Source organism: Alosa sapidissima, chromosome 10 (assembly GCF_018492685.1).
Source record: "Alosa sapidissima isolate fAloSap1 chromosome 10, fAloSap1.pri, whole genome shotgun sequence".
Lineage (NCBI taxonomy): Eukaryota > Metazoa > Chordata > Actinopteri > Clupeiformes > Clupeidae > Alosa > Alosa sapidissima.
The window spans coordinates 15,713,641-15,733,160 of NC_055966.1; the positions used below are offsets into that span (position 1 = coordinate 15,713,641).

At 43.7% G+C, this 19,520-nt stretch overlaps 3 protein-coding genes across 6 annotated transcripts in view; all 3 read left to right on the forward strand.

Moving 5' to 3' along the window:
• arid1aa (AT rich interactive domain 1Aa (SWI-like)) overlaps nucleotides 1-3,726 on the forward strand; it is a 37,267-nt gene extending 33,541 nt beyond the window's left edge. For all 4 annotated transcript variants that reach the window (XM_042108256.1, XM_042108259.1, XM_042108257.1 and 1 more), the window contains exon 20: nucleotides 156-3,726. In XM_042108256.1, the coding sequence (XP_041964190.1) occupies nucleotides 156-2,093 (1,938 nt within the window). In that variant the 3' untranslated portion in view covers nucleotides 2,094-3,726. The remainder of the gene's footprint in view (nucleotides 1-155) is intronic.
• A 730-nt stretch (nucleotides 3,727-4,456) lies between these two features.
• pigv (phosphatidylinositol glycan anchor biosynthesis, class V) lies at nucleotides 4,457-7,216 on the forward strand. Its single transcript, XM_042108261.1, has 3 exons — nucleotides 4,457-4,908; nucleotides 5,249-6,418; nucleotides 6,725-7,216. The coding sequence occupies exons 1-3, from the start codon at nucleotides 4,840-4,842 to the stop codon at nucleotides 7,031-7,033; spliced, it is 1,548 nt and encodes a 515-aa protein (XP_041964195.1). The 5' UTR covers nucleotides 4,457-4,839; the 3' UTR covers nucleotides 7,034-7,216.
• Nucleotides 7,217-15,604: 8,388 nt separating this feature from the next.
• On the forward strand, nucleotides 15,605-18,501 carry LOC121721379. Its single transcript, XM_042108260.1, has 4 exons — nucleotides 15,605-15,700; nucleotides 16,114-17,969; nucleotides 18,054-18,120; nucleotides 18,379-18,501. Exons 2-4 carry the CDS (start codon nucleotides 16,257-16,259, stop codon nucleotides 18,432-18,434), a joined length of 1,836 nt encoding a protein of 611 aa, XP_041964194.1. The 5' UTR covers nucleotides 15,605-15,700; nucleotides 16,114-16,256; the 3' UTR covers nucleotides 18,435-18,501.
• Nucleotides 18,502-19,520: the final 1,019 nt, after the last annotated feature.

A 19,520-nucleotide genomic window follows, 5' to 3' on the forward strand; every position in this document is an offset into this window, starting at 1 on the left:
GCAGCCATACTGCTTTTGTGTTAACATGGATGGCCAAGAGCATATGGCTCTCTCAAGCCTTAGCATGCACCAACAACTGCAGATAGAGGGTGAATGTGTATTCCCTAAGACAAAAGAGAAAGTGGAGAAAGTGACCAAACTGTTTTGTCCCACAGCTTCCGGGTTTCCTGGAGCTGATTGTGGAGTATTTCCGGCGCTGCCTGATCGAGATCTTCGGCATTCTGAGGGAGTACGAGGTGGGTGATCCTGGGCAGCGGACGCTGCTGGACCCCAATGCCTTGACCAAGGAGGAGAACGGCCTGGAGGCCGAAGACAACCTGCCCGAGGACATGGAGGAGGGAGGAGAGGACGAAGACGAGGATGAGGAGGAGGAGGAAGAGCAGCAGGCCCAGTCAGACACGCCTCAGGTCAAGCAGGAGGAGAAGGAGATGCCGGTGGACGAAGAGGGGACTAGCAAGAGTGACGAGAGCAAGGGCAAAGAGAACGCTGGAACCTCCTCCAAGGAAGGGTCATCTGAGACGCCGTCGTCCACGGACCCTGTGGCTCCTCAGGAGAAGCCCAAGCAGGCCAGCAAGTTTGACAAGCTGCCCCTGAAGGTGGTGCGCAAGAAGGACCCGTTTGTGGTGGACTGCTCAGCGCGGCTTGGCCGGGTGACGGAGTTTGACAGCGGCCTGGTCCACTGGAGCGTGGGCGGGGGAGACATCACAGAGCACATCCAGACCCACTTCGAGAGCCGGCACGACCCCCTGCAGCCTCGCCAGCAGCCTGCCGGCTCGATCCAGACCTCGAGCAGGAGGAAAGCGTCCGCAAAGGACAAAGACAAGGACACGTCGACCGCCTCCACTTCCAGGGAGGACAAGAGCACTGAGGAGGAGGGGAAGGCTTCGCAACCTTCGTCATCGTCATCTTCCTCCTCATCGAAGACGACGGCGTTAACGAGCAGCACTTCAGAGGCCAGGAAGGACGCAGACACTTCCGCCGAGACGTCGCCACAGCAGAAAGAGGGGACCGAGAGGATAACCGATTCGGCCGACGCCACCACGGGGAGCAACGGCGGTGTCCTGACCGAGCCCATCATCCCGCAGCGCGTGACCACCATCCTGGAGGACGAGCCGCACAGCAAGGACGAGGCTCCACTCAGCACGCTGGCCCACTGGCAGGACTCGCTGGCGCGCCGCTGCGTCTGCGTGTCCAACATCGTGCGCAGTCTCTCCTTCGTGCCGGGCAACGACCAGGAGATGTCCAAGCACCCGGGCCTGCTGCTGCTGCTGGGCCGCCTGGTGCTGCTGCACCACTGGCACCCCGAGCGCAAGCAGGCGCCGCTCACCTACGAGAAGGAGGAGGAGGCCGACGAGAGTGTGGGCAACGACGCCGACGAGTGGTGGTGGGACTGCCTGGAGTTGCTCCGCGAGAACTGCCTGGTGACGCTGGCGAACATCTCGGGCCAGCTGGACCTGTCCGTCTACACGGAGAGCATCTGCCTGCCACTGCTCGACGGCCTGCTCCACTGGGCCGTGTGCCCGTCGGCCGAGGCGCAGGACCCCTTCCCTACGCTGGGTGCCAACGCGGCGCTCTCGCCGCAGAGACTGGTCCTGGAGACCCTCAGCAAGCTGAGCATCCAGGACAACAACGTGGACCTGATCCTGGCCACGCCGCCGTACAGCCGCCTGGAGAAGCTCTACGGCAACCTGGTGCGCCTGGTGGGCGAGCGCAAGGTGCCCGTGTGCCGTGAGATGGCGGTTGTGCTGCTGGCCAACCTGGCGCAGGGCGACAGCATGGCGGCGCGCGCCATCGCCGTGCAGAAGGCCAGCGTGGGCAACCTGCTGGGCTTCCTGGAGGACAGCCTGGCTGCCACGCAGTTCCAGCAGAGCCAGGGCTCGCTCATGCACATGCAGGCCCCCTTCGAGCCCACCAGCGTGGACATGATGCGGCGGGCGGCCCGCGCCCTGCACGCCCTGGCCAAGGTGGAGGAGAACCACTCGGAGTTCACGCTGTACGAGTCGCGGCTCTTGGACCTGTCTGTGTCGCCGCTCATGAACTCGGTGGTGTCCCATGTCATCTGTGATGTACTGTTTTTGATTGGCCAGTCATGACAGCCGGGGGGAGCGGTGGCTCCACCTCCTCCTCCTGGTTTGTCATTCCCCGCCCTTCCACCCCTCTACACTTTCCCCACTTCCTGGTCCTACCCTTAAGGCCCACCCCATCCTCTTCTCCTCCCATGGTGCACTGGTGCTGTGTAAAAAAACGAGTGAGGGGAATGGAAAATACTGGGGAAAACGTGTTATTTTTTCCTTCCTTTTTTTCCTTTGCTTTTTTTTAATTTATGCAAATCTTCAGATCCCTCGGCCCCTTCCTTTACTGACCTGAGATTCCATGTCTCATTTTGCTGCGTCCCGATGAAAGACATGATGTCAAAGTAGCTGTGGATCATGAACTGCTGTGGTAACTGACACAGGCTGAACTGTTTGACGCCAACCAAGACGACACGGACCCCTGGTTTATCTGTTGCTGCCCTGAGGGGGTTTTGTGGGGGGCTGGGTGGGAATACTCTTATTGTTATTTTTAATAAAAAAAATAAAATAAATAAACTAAATAAATAGTTGGCAGAACACAAAACCACAAAAAAAAACCAACAAACTACAAAAAAAACTGTAACCAAAGTTGCTGTCTCGTTTACAGTGAATTTGGGAAAGGGGGTGTGAACTTGGCCCAGCCTCTTTGGGGAGGGGGTGGGGGGTGGGGCACCTCTGGTTCATATTTGGAGTCTGAGCAGACTGAGAGAGATGCAGCAGTGATGTGTCGTCTGAAATGGCTGCTCCTCTCACGCAACCACAACGTCCTTCTCATCGGACAAGAGCAGACGTCATAGAGAGGGGAGGTCCAGGCAGTAGATTGTAGTCATTTTTTTGTACAGTGCTTATTACAGCTGTACCCTTTCTGTAACACTGTTTCACATTGAGATGATGATGATAATGATGATGACTATGATGATGATGATAATAATGATGATGATGACTCGATGATAGGTTTTAAAAGTGGGGGAAAAAACAAGTTTTTAATGGTGAAGAGAAGAAAAAAGCTTAAAGGCTTTTCCCCCAAAGGATCGAGACCCTACAACACCCTTACCTCCTCTCTAAAAAAAAAAAACCCTTGATTGTATGAATTGACCCTTATAAAAAAGAAATCACCTCTTAGGACTGGTTTTCAACTTAAGATGCAGCGTAGGCTGTGGTGTAAATAAGATGTTGTACATTACACTTTCTCTCTCTCTCTTCCCACTCCCCTTCTCTCTGGCTCTCTTTCTCTTGCTCTTTGTCACATTCTTATGCTACTTCTCACTGTTTTTATCTATGAAGAATGGACATCCACACTTGAGTTGGGTTCATTGCATCAGAAACTCTGTAGGTATGTTAACAGACCCCCCCTCCGGCTTCTCACCACGGCTCCTTCTTAGAACAGCAGACACAGCTGAAATATTTTAATTTCATCTTGTGGTACAACAAAATAAACTCTAGATGAAGAAACACAGAAATTTGAGATTTTTTTTCTCTCTCTCTCTATCTCCAGTGATATGGATTCTGCATATTTGTATTTCAGACTATGTAGCTAAAAACTTAATGTAAATTCCTTTTCCCCCCCTTTTTGGCTCAATGAATATCATTTATTCAGTATGAAATCTTTATACTATATGTTCCATGTGGTAAGAATAAATGTACATTAAATCTTCGTAAGATGTTTGTGATTGTTTTATTTATTTTTTTGCCACTGGCTAAGTGTTTCAACCCAGAGTGGAGTATTTTTCTATTACTTTCAATTAACCAGCTCCCTTCACATTTCATACTTAATGGAAGAATTATCTTGCCTTAATTCATTTCCCTAATCTTCTGATGCACTTCGTTTGGTATCTGAGGTATTTTGAAAATGTGAGGTGTGGCAGTTGACCACGGATGATGCTGCAGTTTCCTCTCTTTACATCAGTTATGTTAGAGATCAAATAAAAGGAACATATCACACACTTTGGGTGAAATACCATGACCAAATCAGTACTCAACAAGTGGTTAGAGCATGGCAGAGAACTGTTGGTGTTGATACAGAAGCATTTTTGCTCTTGAGGTCAGAATTGCAGAGAATGCCAAAGGGAACAGCAGGAACAGGTCAATTGAACATAGGGTTATGCTGATGAGCATGGGCCAGTCTAATGTGCCCAACACTGGATATGTTGACCATCCAGCTCCCTCTACTGGCCCAGGAGGAACATGCAGAGTAGCTTTCTCGCAGATTATGGTAAAATGGTAATTGACTTTAAGAGCATGCAGCATGTAATTGGTTGGTGCTTGGAATTAATGATTCTAGAATGAATATATTGGGGAATATATCGGGTAAAACAAAAAATAAGGTAAAGCGGCCCTGATTACTGGAAACATTTCTGTTCTATAAGAGGCTAGACTTTTATTTTGATCTTCACCGTTTAGCTGACCCGGAAGAGTAACAAAAAGGCAATCGCGGATGTTTTGAGTAGACCGTGGTCAAATAACTTGAAATACATGCGCGAATAATAGTTTGAAACATTGTAGGCTTATTTATGGTGTAACGTTAAATGGAAATGTGTCAATGGATAGTCATAAAATATGTAGCCTATCTTGCCACCCTACGGCACTGTCTTTAGTTTAACAGGAAGCTCAACGAATATAATTCTACTTCATCGTAAGGGTAGGCTAGTATAGTTTGTAGTGTTTTCAGAAGAAAGTGGACAATTGACTGAATCATCAAATTATGTGGGATGGATAAGGTCTCTTTACCTATTTACACCCATTATTAAACGAGTTTGAAATGTAACAAATGACTATGGGCATGCCCTGTATTCTGCGATTCGCCGTCACAACCAGACTGCTGTCTCTGCTACTGCAGGTAAGTAAAGCTCAGTTAAGTCTGGAAAATAGAGAACTAACATCATGTATAATATGTGGGGGAGGAATCAATTGAATGGCCATGTCTTTGTTGTGCCGTCCCTGTACAAAATGCTCTGCTTGCCGATTACCCAGAAGTGATCTACACACCAAAGATTGTAAGCAGCCCTCTCGTTTATACGGCTGTGGTTTGTGTGGGAAGAGATCGCCATCTTGTGGCGTCTTATGGATCTACAGTATATCTGTAGCTATTTGACGTTTGTGAGAATTTGACATTTCTGTTTTACTGTTTTAAACAATGTAAAACGTTTTTTCAAACAATTTTTTTTATCTTTGTTTAGGCATTACTGAATACTGCCATACCAGATCATAAAGCAGATGCTTTCAGTCCTCCTCCAGCAGAAAATCCTCTCTTTCTGGACCCCATCACCGAAGTGCTGTTTGGGGGCCTGGGACGCTGGGATGCCCAGCACTTCCTCTTCATAGCAGAGCGTGGCTACGTGTTTGAGCACAACTTTGCATTCTTCCCCCTTCTCCCGATGGTCCTGCGATGTGTTGCTGCTGGTTTGCTCTGGCCCCTGAGTGCCTGGCTGACGCTGCATGGGAGGCTGTTGCTGGCCGTAGTCCTGGTGAACAGTGCACTGTTTGTCCTGAGCGCGGTTGCTCTGTATGGCCTCAGCCGCTTGGTTCTCCAAGACCGCCGCCTGAGTCTACTGTCTGCACTCCTCTACTGCCTGACACCTGCAAATGTCTTTCTCATGGCCGCCTATGCGGAAAGCCTCTTTGCTGCACTCACGTTCGGCGGCCTGTGGCTACTGGAGCGGGGGTCAACCATTAAAGGGTGCCTAGTGCTTGGGCTGGCCACTGGTGCGCGGTCGAATGGCTTGGTGAATGCTGGCTTTCTGCTGTACTTGCCCTTGCAGAGAGCACTGTGTCAGGTCCAAAAGCTTAGCAGGGAGACCATGGTGAAGGCAAGGTGTCTGCGCTATGCATGGATTGCCGTTCACTACACGGTCACTGCTGCTGTTGGTGTTTTTGTCATCATTCTGCCTTTTGGTGTCTTTCAGTACTATGGGTATAAAATGTTTTGTGAGCAGCCATCATCAACCCAGGAACCAATATCTCCTATTCTGCTGACCCTTGCCCAGGTCAAAGGCTACAGGGTACCTGATGCAGCCTCTCCTGTGCCTCCCTGGTGCTTGAAACCTCTGCCTCTTCTCTACTCATACATTCAGGATGCCTACTGGGATGTGGGATTTCTGAGATATTTCCAGTTCAAACAGATACCCAATTTCTTATTAGCCCTACCAATAGTTACTCTAGGCTCACTGGCCGCCTATGTATACGTCAGGGCTGACCGAGAGTATTGCTTGTGGCTAGGCCTCTTCAACAGACATGCCAAGGAGAAAGAGGAGAAGCCACCCTCTGGATTTTTCAGCAGGAAGGTTTATGTTTACGTCGTCCACGCCACGGTGCTGTTGGTGTCTGGCTTCTTTTGCATGCATGTACAGGTGAGCATCTCACTTGCTGTATGTCTCTCTCTCTCTCTCTCTCTCTCTCTCTCTCTCTCTCTCTCTCTCTCTCTCTCTCTCTCTCTCTCTCTCTCTCTCTCTCTCATGCTCGCTTTCTCTCTCTCTTTTATTACAAAAGTGAAAGACATTTAATCAGACTTGCCTACAGGTGAACATAATTGATTCATGGGTGAATGAAATGTAGCCATCTCTATAGAATTCTGATATGAGTTGAATACAGTATAAACTGATGTAAACTTTATACTGTCATGCTATTGATTGACTGCTACTATACTTTTCCCACAGGTTCTTACTCGTTTTCTTGGATCCTCTTCTCCTGTAACGTACTGGATTACTGCTCATTTACTTGTATCCCAAGAACCTTTGCTGATGGAGGACCACAGTTCAGCTTCTGTGAAAGACAAGAAAGAACAGATGCCTATGAATCATTCATTGTTTGGTGTAGTATGGACAAGGCTGCATCAAAATCCTATTACTGAGTTATTGAATCAGTGGGGAGCCTGCTCATTCCAAACCCATTGCATTTTGGGATACTTTCTGTCCTACTGGGTGATTGGCCTTGTTTTACACTGTAACTTTTTGCCATGGACCTAAAAACGTTGCCACACTGAATATAAAACACTTAACCAGATGTAGGCTATGGTTTAATGCCACTTTATACGTGTATAATGCAATAAAGAAGAAAAGGTCAGCGAGAAAGTTTTTTTTGTATACTGGTGTCAGAGGTTTATTTATTTTGCAATGTTCTTGTTTATTAAAACACTACTATTAATTGACGCCAGGCCTATATATTGACTTTTTGTTCTCAACGATTGTGCAAACAGAGCCTTGTTCTTGGATGGGGCGGCTGCGGCAGAAGCCCTTTCACTACCGTTCAACAATTTCACATGAAAAATCTGCTTGCGTCTGCTTGCAATCCATAAATATCCTTTATCTGTTGTGACGGACTATTTTGCCGTCCTGTGATTGTATTATGTTGAAATCATAGTCTATGGTTGAAATGAAACAAACAAAGATCCGCTTTAACCCTCTCTGAAACAAATGTATTATCTCCGCGCTCTAGAATTTTGTTCAGTCCACGAACTTATTTTTACATTGCGTTGCCATGACACCAAGGTGCAGGCTTGGATTTTGAAAACATGATAGTAGATAAGCTAAACAGTGTTGTGACCAGTGTCATATTTTTGTGACCGGTGAACTTTATCCTATTCTAGCAAAGCTAAAGGTTTGACAAGTCATTGCCAATTGCCATCGCTTAACTTTACAACAATTATAGCTAACGTTAAATTAGACAGATTTAATAGAGATGCGACAAATGGTTCTACAGTTAAATGCGACATAACAGAGTAGCCTAGTGCTAGTCTACCTCTGAATTCTGTAATTTTAAAGGAAATGGACCACAACGAATCATCTTACTCACCACGTCGTTGTATTGAGCACAAGTCTCCCGATAACTGTGGACAGCCAGATATTTTCTACACCACCCGTCTATGTAAAAAGGTAAGTCAAAGAATGCTTTGAAAACATTCGGGCCTTTGCCTAACATTTGGCAAATTTAGAATGTTGCTAGGCCTGACTAAATGGACAATTTCTATGCAGTTTCAAACAGACAGTAGGCTATGCCTAAAACAGGCATACTGTACATGGGCCCAGTTGTCCAAAAAGTTTTATCTGGATCAGAATGATCCTAATTTGGAAAATCCCATAGCTGATTCAGGTACAAACTTGTCAATATTACAAAATCTGGATAACCAGAGAAATGGGACTACATATTAAAATGTATCACATATCATAATTTTGGCCATGTAAGGAATAACAGGTAGGATGGGTGGCATGGGGTTGCTTTAATGGTTCTATCTAAAGAGACAGAAACAGATTCTCTGTTGTGTGCAACTGGAAGAGTGTAAAAAAATGAATAATTTTTTTTTAATAACAACTTATTTTCAGCTTACCCATCCGAGGGGAGACTTCGATCTCACAGATCCCTATGGCTACAAATTAAGCGCTGCCTACAACTGCCTCCATGATCCAAACCTAAAAACCTACTTGTACCGTAAAGATATTCATAAGCATCTCTTGAAGGATGGATTCATTACTAAAGACAACAAAGTAAGAACACCAGTCAATATATAAAATTTGTCATGAACTATTATGTTGTTGATTTATTATGACTTGTTGTCATTTCTTTTATTTGTGAGGTCACATGCAGTTTGAAAGAGTACAACACATACAAGAAATACCTAACAGATCTACAGAGGGAAATGGACCATAGGTTTAAGATGGAGCAGGTTATTTTGTGTTGAGAACACTAGTGTATTAAGTGGACCTATATTGTTCAGATAAATGTATACTCAATAGAAAGGTAAAACGATGTAAAACTTTCAGAGAGAGCTGGTGCGCAAGATACTCATCCTACAGCAGGAGGGCAGGATCTCCTCAGACGTGTCTGTGCCTGACTTCATTGAATGGTTGGTCTTCCATGGTCAGGACTGCATGCAAAATGACATGGATAGGTGAGGCTGAGCTTGGGTTGAAACTTTTCTTTGATGATGACAAGAGAAACGTAGTATTTACTCACTGCATTTGGATACACTTGCAGGCCTGGACCTGGACCAGGACCAAAGAAGTCACAGAGTTGCGGCAGTAATGTTTTGAAGCTACCGAAATTGAAGACACAAAGCAAGTCACTTACCTTGTCTCACTACAGTGACACCGGAAGTTACTTGTCAGGGAAGGTAATAGATTTTCTGGAAGCTTTTGGTGTTAAAAAAGTAGTTGTTCAATCATATATGGAAATTCTCAGTATTTATTATAAATGAAAAGTAAAATAGATCAAGCAGGGACACTGGTTGTTTCTGTTGTATGTAATTGTTACTGTGATAATTGTTGTGATTTATGTTTGTAAAAAACATAAGTTGCTAAGTTTTAAAAGGTAAATTTGCTCTGGTGTTTCCATGAGATCTGCACTCGCCAGCAGCAGATCCTCAAGGAGGTGGAGGAGGACGTGCAGAGAGAGCTGAGGCTGGAACGACGCAGGAAGGAGGCCCAGCATCAGCGACAACAGCGGGTGCTGCCCTCACAAGTACTTTAGGCATCAGAGTTTCCAGCTCACTCCTCTACATAATGTTTGCAGCTCACACCCAAAAGTACATGTCAGTTAAACCAGACACAACTCTGGCCAGCCACCTGTAAAGGCATAACAAAGTAAAATCCTGTTTTTACTGACTCCAATCTCAGATTTACATGAACTAGATTTAAGATTTCAGATTTTCTAGCTACGTATGGCCTTTACGTAACTTAACTATACTTTGGTTTGAACTGGCTTTGATTATTCACAATTTCGCAGAGAAATAAATGGCATCAACCTGATCTAGCTGTTCAAGGCAGAGGACTGAGTGGTGCTTTAACCAACATCGGAATTGTATCCCTGAAAGAGGGTAAGGATATAGAATCAGAAATAAAAACCCAGAATCTAAATTCACAAATGATTCATATATGTAGTAGTTATAATATAACTATAACAATATTTTCTATTTTTCAAGCGGCAGGTGGGGATAGCTTGATGATTAGGCGGCCAACACTTAAAAAACTGGCTTCACTGACACACACAGAGAAGATGTCAAACCATGTAAGCTGGTATGAAACTGAATCATATTCACAGTTATTGTCCATGCATTTCTCAAACTGACATGTGTTTATGAAATGTAATTTAGGCTGCTTGCCCTAAAGCTACTGTGACACCAATAGGAGATACTGAGAAAGATACTCCTAGACTCAAACCCAGAGACTTTTCTGGTAAGTGCTGAATTCTTGATCACAGCTTTCCTGTAGTTCTCACAGTTCATCAAATAAGAATATGATTGTTTTTTTGTTTTTATCATGTACAGGTGGTAAAGGTGGTGATTACGGCTACTTGATATTCACCACATTAAGAGCAGGTATCCTCTTTGCATGTATTCCTTTTCAGATAACAGGAAGATTTCGGTCATGGCACCACCAAAGCATGTTCCTCTGGAGACCAATGTTTCATCCAACCCTGGAGGCATTGGTGGAGATTCACGTGATATTGTCACTGTTTCACAACTCAGGTTAAATTTTGCAGACCACTTACAACTGTGAACTACTACTACAACTACTGTATAATCCAATTATGGACCACACAGTCACTGCAATAGTCCTATTTTATCACAAGTTAAATTGGGTTATGTTGTTTCTTTTGCATGCTATGTTGTTATCATTAAGTAGAAATGTATTTTTCAGTGAACAGAAGCAGACTGAAGAAAAAGATGAAATATCTGTAAGTACATTGCAGGCAAACTGAACAATGATTGTAGATAATGTTATTCATAGTGTAATATAGACATGCATTTAGTTTGAGCACTTTATTTAAGTATGGGGAATGTTTTTCTCTGTCTTTTCAATACAGAATCTCATGAAGGAAAACCCTCAAGTAATTACAGATATCGTCACCACAGTGAGGAATGATATGATAGGTGCCATCATCCCAGCCATGCTGCAGTTTATAAATGAGCGTTCACCAGACAAACAAAGCTCCTCTGAGGACACACCAACTGCTCATAATAACCATATCGGTCATGTTGAGGACACCAAACCAGTTGATGGCAGTTTGCAGAATGCCCGTTGTGCATCAGTTCTGATGTCCCCTCAGTCCTCCACTCATTACAGTCAAAAGCTTAAAGAGCCAGACAGTAATAAGATTGAATCACTCCCTGGTGACGAATTTGGCTCACTAAATACCGACCTGTTTAAAAAAGCTGAAAGGGTCATCTGGAAAACAGTGCATGAAGTGATGAAAACTATGATGTCCTCCTCTGTGGATAAAGTTGAGCCTAAGTCTCAGTATACTGCCAATGAGGAGTATTGCCATGATTTGAAATCAACAACCTCCAGCACACATGAAGGATTTTATGATGGTGACAAAGCACTGCCATACAAACAGTCTGTTTCACTGGTGAACCTTCAAACACAGAGGGAGTCTGTGGCCTGTGCAGAGCAGATGTTCATGGATCCAACTGCCAAAAAAACACAGCAGGGAGATGATGGTTGGAACCAGGTCAAAGCCCAGCTCACCAAGCCAAGGCTTTTCTTTAGTGAACACAACTCCTCCGACTCCACACAGAAGAACCTAATCTACTCACAGTTTGTGGAGGACATTCTAGTGAGAGTGTATTCCCTTTTTCCCGATGAAAGCGTAGAAGCTGATTCACAGATAGAAACAACCAGCTCACCATCTTCCTCTTCATCATTATCACCATCATCCAGGATGCAGAATGAACGTCCCCCTCTGCAGGCTGAAAAATCCAGTAGCGCACCGGTGTACAGTGTGTCTGCCGAAGGGGAACACCATGCAGCTCAGAGAAATGCTAGTGCCAGGCCAAAACTCCAAGTCGGACAGACCATTAGACTGTTGTCTGCTAGACCAGTGTCCCCAGCAGATGAAGTGACAGCTGTTGAGACAGAACAGTATGCTGATGAAATGGTCATGGACATTATGGATCAGCTCAAATATGAAGCAGAACAACAGTCCAGAGAAAGTAAACACTCTGAGACGCCAGACTCATTCACTTCGTCTGAAGAATCTGTAGTGATGAGGCAGGACATTGATTTCCCACAGGTCACAGAACTGAATCCCCCATCTTTTTGGACACCAAAAACACAACACCATGAAGCAGTAGAGATTTCTCACCAAATCTTCCTCAGTATCAAAAGTAAACTTGATCAAGGACATTCTGACACTGAGACTGTTTCTAAAACCATGGAAAAAGCTGTTCTTTGTGAATTTGTTGATTTGGCCCTGAAGAAGCTGAGCACCATGTGTGAACCAAAGTATTCCATATGTAAGATTGTTGAAATGTCAGAACACTTTCTAGGGCGTGAGTCATCTCAACCTCAGAAACCGCATGCTTCAGAGAAAGCTTTAGAGATCATGGAAAATGTTAAGATGGAGTTTGAAAAAACAGCTCATCAGCATGTTAAAGCTGTCCTTGAAAAAGGTGTCCTTAGTGATTTTAACTCTTGCAATGTCCATCGCTGTCAATGTACTTCCAGAGAAAATCTGCCTTCATGCCAGAGTTGCTTGAGAGCCATGGGCGACAACCAGACTGAGCTTTCAACCTTAGCTAGTGATATTGTCTTTATTTTGTGGGAGAAGTTGATTGAAACATCTGGTTGTGATACATCTGCTTGGTCTTCTAACAGTGAAACAAAACTGATTAACTTAATCAAAGCAATATCTGAAATATCATCTCTCAACACTAGTGCGACCCATGCAGGTTCAACTACACTAAAGGCTGAATTTGCCATGGATGGAATTAACCATGCTGTTCAGACCAAGGTGAGGCAGTTTCTTGCTCACCAGTCTAAAGGTGGCCAAAGGGCTACGGACAAGGCAGCCATAGTAGACAGACCTGTAGATGCCATCATGAATTGCTTCAGAACACCAGACAACAGTTGTGGGCAAGAGGTTCATGATAGTGTATCTTCCACAACCTCAGAAAGTGCATTTCAACACAGTACAGGACACAACTCCAAACAGACGTACACCACTTCTCAGCTCATATGCTCTTCGAGTCCCATCATCAGCAGTTCAGGGCATGAAAACTTCTCTGAAGCTTTTTCAAAATCAGCCATGTCACTTTTGAGAGACACTTATGGAGAGCAAACAACAGACATGAAGATAAAGAAAGACACCAACATATCCATTGCAGATCCCACCTTTGAAGGTTTGGTAATACAGCCACATGCTAACAACAGAGCTCTGATTGTACAGAGAGTTGTTGTGGAAGAACTATCTCAATGTCAGGCAGGTTCCCTGGAGAGTGAGAGGAACCATCAAAGGTCCACTCAAACTCCACCAACTATAAAGCCACCAGAGGTTGTTTGTCCAGGTTTGTCAGAACAGGTAGACGTTGTGGGCACGGAAAATTTGAAAATTCATGTTAGTCCGATCACTCAGACCAACAACCTAGCCAGACCCTCTCCTGCTGTGTTATACCTTTTCAAGCCCACTTATGAGAAGGTTATTTTCAAAGTGTTAATCAAATGCATGTTGGGTTCAGAATTGATCACAAAGCAGAGAGTGCTGTCTTATGAAACACGGATGCTTCAGGACAGGAGGACTCAGAGTGCAGAGTCTGTGAAGGAACGGGTAAAGAACACACAGAGACACAGGATGTTGGAAGCCACACATGCTTTTGGGTCACTCCAGGAAGCTGATTCTGCCATGACAACTAAGTCTGTGAAAGGCCGTCGACCACACAGCGCTGCATCAGACTCCAGAGGTAAGTCTGTCATGTACAGCAGGCTGCAACGGTTAATTTGTCACAAGCATGTATGAGGGGTGGGAATCACAGAGTAACTCATGATATACTATCACAATTCATTGAACTGTGGTGTCAGTTTCACAAAAGTTGACAAATTAAATGAAACAATGTTTAACAAAGCTCAAGTTCCTTTCAAGTGCCTCTTAAATTAAGATTGCTGTAATTCCTGTCCGTACATTTTAAAAGCCTATTTTGATGGCGTCTTCTGTCAGTCATAGTGTCATTTCATGACCATTACTACTGTAACAAGAGCCCTGGACATGAGGATGGAGGGCAATGGTGCTCTGGAAAACTACAATGAGTAGGCAAATATTGCCTGTACTAAGTCAAATAAATTAGATTTAACTGTTCAAATGCAAAGATAACATAGTATACCGTATCATTTTTGTCCCAGCTCTTGAATTTATGCGGTGTATGATACTAAACTAAAGCTGTAGCCACTGAAGTAGAGATGTTACCGTGTACCATATTAGGGAGTGTGTGATGAAATGACTGACGATATTGAATAGAATGTGAAGTATTGGGAAGAGTACAGTACAGTGTTATGGATATAAACAACAACAACAACTACAACAAAACCAAACAAATAAGAAAGACACTGGAAATCATATAAACTAGATGTACCGCAGAGCGGTACAAAATATGACCGCCGCCCAGTCCAGCACATTTTTTCACAAAAATAAATCACGCTGAAAGGCCTATATGATTCTAACTGTCTCACTAAATTGCATTATCCACACTCAATTCAGTACCAAAGTACCAAAACATGATTAGTTCATAGATTTCACCCCAACCCCACCCCCATCTTGCCTGTTCATAATTCTGAGAAATTCTTGAATTGTGTGCATGTGTGCGTGTACACGTTTATGTTTATGTGTGTGGGTGTGTGTGTGTGTGTGTGTGTGTGTGCGTGCTTGTGTGTTTGCCTGCGTATGTGTGTTTGTGCATGTGCATGCATGCGTACATATGTCTACTGTGTGAGTATGTGTCATACGTATGATTACTGTGAATGTATGTGTGTGCGTGTGTATCTGTTTATGCACATGTGTGCACATGGAATGGGTTAACATGACCCCTGGAGGCAAACATACGGAAAAAATTGGTCATCCTAGGCCCTACGGTTCTCAAGATATTCACAGAAAACTGTGTCTGCCCTACCCTCCTTTCGGGGGGGGGGTCCAGTACAGCGGGGGGGCTACAGATCAAAACGAAAAACGATGGTTCCATGCTATCCATGTGGGGTTACATGCCCACCAAGTTTCGTCTACCCCGGTCTTTCAGTGTCCCGGGAATCCTTGACGGAAATTTGGACATGCGAAAAAGAAAAGAAAAAAAAAAGGAAAAGAAATCTGACTAAACCTATATGTTCGCCACTTCGCTGCGTGGCGGTCATAATTATGTTTATGTTTCTTAGCACATGCTTTTGTACATAGTGACTTAAAAATAACAATAACCATTCCATTAGCATTAAAATGAATAGTTTACAGGAAAGTCAAATATATGACACAAATATTAAAATAAAAATAGCAAATCATAATAACTATAACCATAAACATACACAAACCATAACTCCATAAAGAATATTAATTAATTGCAAAGTAAAAGATGAGTTTTTGAACGCTTTCCAAAAATCCCCAAACTATTGCTAAAACGGATACTACCTCACTGTAAATATATGAGAGTGAGGAAAGCAGGGTGTTTTTAGATTTCACTTTGAGAAAATGTGTAGGAAAAGTGAGGAGGAATTGCATTTAAGCATTGTGGCCAAATAAAGATATATTTTAGAATGAACAATTAATAGAATGGCCAGACACCAGCCAGTTTGACATCACTGTGCCCCCATTATTGCATCATGTACACATAAAGAGACTCAAAGAGAATGTATCTGCTACATGGAGGCAAGCCTCTGTGATCCAAGGTAGGGCATAGTTTGTGGAAAATTGAAATGTGTTTAGAATAGTTTATATCTATTGATTATTATATAAATTATTCAATAAATAATCATAATAACATATTACAAATGAATAATAAACTTTCCCATTTTAATCCATACTATATGCATTCTATTTGTTCAGTTGCCCATTATATCCTTAAATAGATTTCTTAAGTTGAGGTTTGTATTGTTTCATCTCGATGGACAAAAACATAAAATATTTAAGGTATCTGTTATGTTGAACAAGATGAACCAAATAAACTCTCAGATAATACACAATATGAGTTTGTAGTTTAAACTGCTATTTATGACTTGAAATATCAGTGCAATGCAGCACAGTGAAAAGCAGTAAATACCTGTACGATCCATTAAAAATCCTTTCCCATTTTCTTCTGCAGAAGTGAAACAAACTTCTAGATCCAGGGGTAGCACTGCACTTAATGGATTGTCCTTAAGCCAGGACCATCATAGCCAGAGCAAACTCTGGAGAGCTCAGACACAGACCACTTCTGCATCAAGAGCATCCTTGAATCACCCAGATATGTTTTGGAAAAACTTTCAAAAAGCTCAGACAACCTTGAATCCGGTCACTGATGGCTCTGGTAAAGGGCCCAGTGCTGTAAAGGCCAATGCTCTTCGACAGCAAGGGAATGCAGACAAAGTCAAATGCCCTTTGTCACCCCAAAGCACTGACAGGCCCACCCCACCACTGTTAGCAGAAGCTATCAAGGACATTGTGGCTAACTTGTTGGTCAACATCTATTTTGATAGACCTGATACTCCTAGTGGTGCTTCCAGTCCTATTTCTGATCCAGCTTCACTAAATCTTCTTGACAGTGTGCTTCTGCAGATAGAGCGATATCATCAACTGGATGAAGTGGGTGCTGATCAGCTCTCCTCCTTACACATTGACACACAGCAGGTTGCCAGGTCTGTCTATCGAGACTTGGTCAATTACAGTGGCAGCTGTGAAAATTTGCATTGTGCCATTTCTGCCTGTGAGGATCGCATAGTGGAAAGGATTGCAAGCTCACTGGTCAAATTATTGTCCAGGAGTATCCAGAACACAGATCACCTCAGTCGTGATAACTTGAGCAGCACAGCCTCCACTCGACTGTGCTCCTTAGCCTCTACTCGCTTTAGCTCTGCAGCATCCTGGATTACTGAGGAAGCAGGCACAATTTCTGGGGACATTACACTTAGATCTGTAGATCTAATAGAGCAATCAAGTTCATGTTCCTTAGAAATGGCAGAAAATCTAATGGATGCAGTTATGGTTGAGCTCTACACTGACCCAGAAATGTTTGGCACCCCACAGCCAGACAACCTGAACTGGCCCCAGCTCTCTCTGGCTGAACTTAATCAAGCAGCAACAGAGGTCTACAAACAGATGTTGGAACAATGTGGCTCAGTGGAGAACCTTCAAAGTGCTCTGAGGTCCAGGGAGAAAGAAGTGGTCACCAAAATGGCTGTCGCAATCGCATCTCAAACCTACAGGCTAATCTCTTTGAATGAATCAAGTGACACTCCTTTACCGGATCAGACCTCTCATCTCAATGATTCCTTATCCATAGGCAGTTCTCCACAGCAGTCTGGCCAGTGTTTTATTTTTTACCAGACAGTATGGGACATCATCTCAACACTTTTGCTTGAACTGTGTAAAAAAAAAAAACACACACAGCATCTCACCCCAAAACTCTTTCTTAGGTCACTGAACACACTCTCAGAGTGTCCCGGAGTGAAAATAATTAATGATAAAAAACAGTGTGACATCTCCAACGATTACAATGTTGTTGCACGGATTGCGCTTGGGGCACGAATAAAACTCAGTGAACATCCTGACTACTGGAGTATCCTGGAGACTTTGTTGACTGCCAAAGATGAGGCTGCAGCTGGGAGAGTTGTGACCACTATTGTTGAAGAAATATTGAAATTTGCATCACATCCATTTGATGTCATCCCAGTTCTAGAAAACCAGCATACCTCAGATGTTTGTAGTCTGCGTGCTGGCATGCCATGTTCAGCTTCAGACAACCCAAGCAGAGATATGACTCCAGTATCACCTGATAGTGTAACCAAGGGGACACCTTGCCAGTCAAGCACAGTTGGCTCAAAGAAAGTGACGTTCTGGCCTTTTGCACAAGTTGATTACCACAGTAAATCACAAGCTCCACCCAAAATGGGGTCTGAGATCACACCACACCCAGCGAGTCACTTGAGAGGCAGAAGAGTGATAAGTGTTAAAGTAAAGAAGGTAAGGTAATATGATTTAGCTCTTATATTCATATTGATTACAACCATTTGAATATTGAACCTATTTGTCTTTGTGCCCCTAAAGCATTCTAAGAAAGGTAGACCTGCAAGACCAAGGAGGCAGAAAAATAATGTGGATAACGAGCAGACAAGTAAACAAATATTATTTAGTTCAATCTCTGATTTTTTGTTCCATGAAAAACCTGTAATTTAAACCTGTAGCCCACATAAAAACATTGTTAACCTGTATGGGCATCTTATTTGTAAGTCTGGTTAATTCTAGGCTGTATATGACTAAAAGATAATGACTACATTTAAGTCTGCATGTCATGAGCACAGTACTGTTCTGATTGATGAGTACTCTGACGAAATCTGAGAAAATATTATAACTATATATCTTTTGTTCTCAGACAAGGAAACACAGGTGAAGAGTCTTGGATCGTTCCTCTCAAAATTCTTTCACTAGAAAACCGTGGTGTATCGTAACAGCCAAACTGAACACGAGACTTCAATAAAGTTCAGCAGCAGCAGCAGTTGCCTTTCCAGTTTCCAGTTTGTTAGAAAGAAATCCCTAGACAATGTTATTTAGTAAATCACCAGCATTATAGGCCATGGACCAGAGGGGACTACCTTGCACCATTTTTTGAAGGTGAATATGTTTAATTGGGCAGGTGCGTTCGATCTTTCAGCGATACGCAGATCTGGATGAACCTGAGCGTTTAGCCAGATCTGCGCAGCGCTGATTTTATGGAACGTGCACGCTGATTTGACGATATTAGACCAGGAAGCCATGGAATTTTCTTCCTACAGATACAGCTCTTGTTGTAACCTCTCTGTATACTTTTAAAGTTTACAATACTTTGGTTTGTCTGTAGAAACCCTCACCACTAGCCTAGAAATCTAGACGCACCCTAGCGGCAGCAAAGGGCTAGTCTAGCAACTCTCCGTTGGCTTGTGAGCTCGAAAAATTAAACTTCTATCAGGCCAATCAAATCGTATATAGAGTCGTTAGGCGGGCTTAACATAATGATTGATGGCCGAGTTGCAACGATTTGGCTTGAATTCCCTGCTACTTGAAAACAAATAAGATGGATGTTGCTGTTTGCGAACAGTGTGACACGAGTTAAGCTTTTATTAAGTTGGCAAAAGTTTGAACTAGCCAACTAGTTCCGCTGGTGGGAAACGCATGGGACTCATAGCGCTGTCCTATTGCGTGCAGAGGGAATTTGAAAGACAACCGATTATCCCGCCCCTCGGACTGAGCACTGCGAACGGTGAGTGCCCAGACCCTACATTTTAATGTGGATCTGGCTCGTCAGGCTACCTCACCACACTACCACAGAAGTATTTTGAGCATTGTTAGTGGTCTAAAGAGTTCTAGAGAAGTAACACCTTGCCCTGTTAGCATCATTGTAAGCCCATTTAGTGATCTATAGGTCTTGCTTAAAACGCCACCAATTAACGTAATTTTGCTCTCAATCAAAAGTTTGAAGTTGTTAACTACCGTAAATAGACCCTAAGTTGTTTTTTTACTCCGAAGTTATACTTTAAA

Excerpts from the sequence above, each read along its gene's own strand:
- pigv (XM_042108261.1), top strand. The coding sequence starts at position 4,840 with ATGACTATGGGCATGCCCTGTATTCTGCGATTCGCCGTCACAACCAGA. Across the intron at positions 4,909-5,248 it reads TGCTGTCTCTGCTACTGCAG|GCATTACTGAATACTGCCAT; the intron begins GTAAGTAAAGCT and ends ATCTTTGTTTAG. Across the intron at positions 6,419-6,724 it reads TCTTTTGCATGCATGTACAG|GTTCTTACTCGTTTTCTTGG; the intron begins GTGAGCATCTCA and ends CTTTTCCCACAG.
- LOC121721379 (XM_042108260.1), top strand. The coding sequence starts at position 16,257 with ATGTTTTGGAAAAACTTTCAAAAAGCTCAGACAACCTTGAATCCGGTC. Across the intron at positions 17,970-18,053 it reads TAAGTGTTAAAGTAAAGAAG|CATTCTAAGAAAGGTAGACC; the intron begins GTAAGGTAATAT and ends GTGCCCCTAAAG. Across the intron at positions 18,121-18,378 it reads TGTGGATAACGAGCAGACAA|ACAAGGAAACACAGGTGAAG; the intron begins GTAAACAAATAT and ends TTTTGTTCTCAG.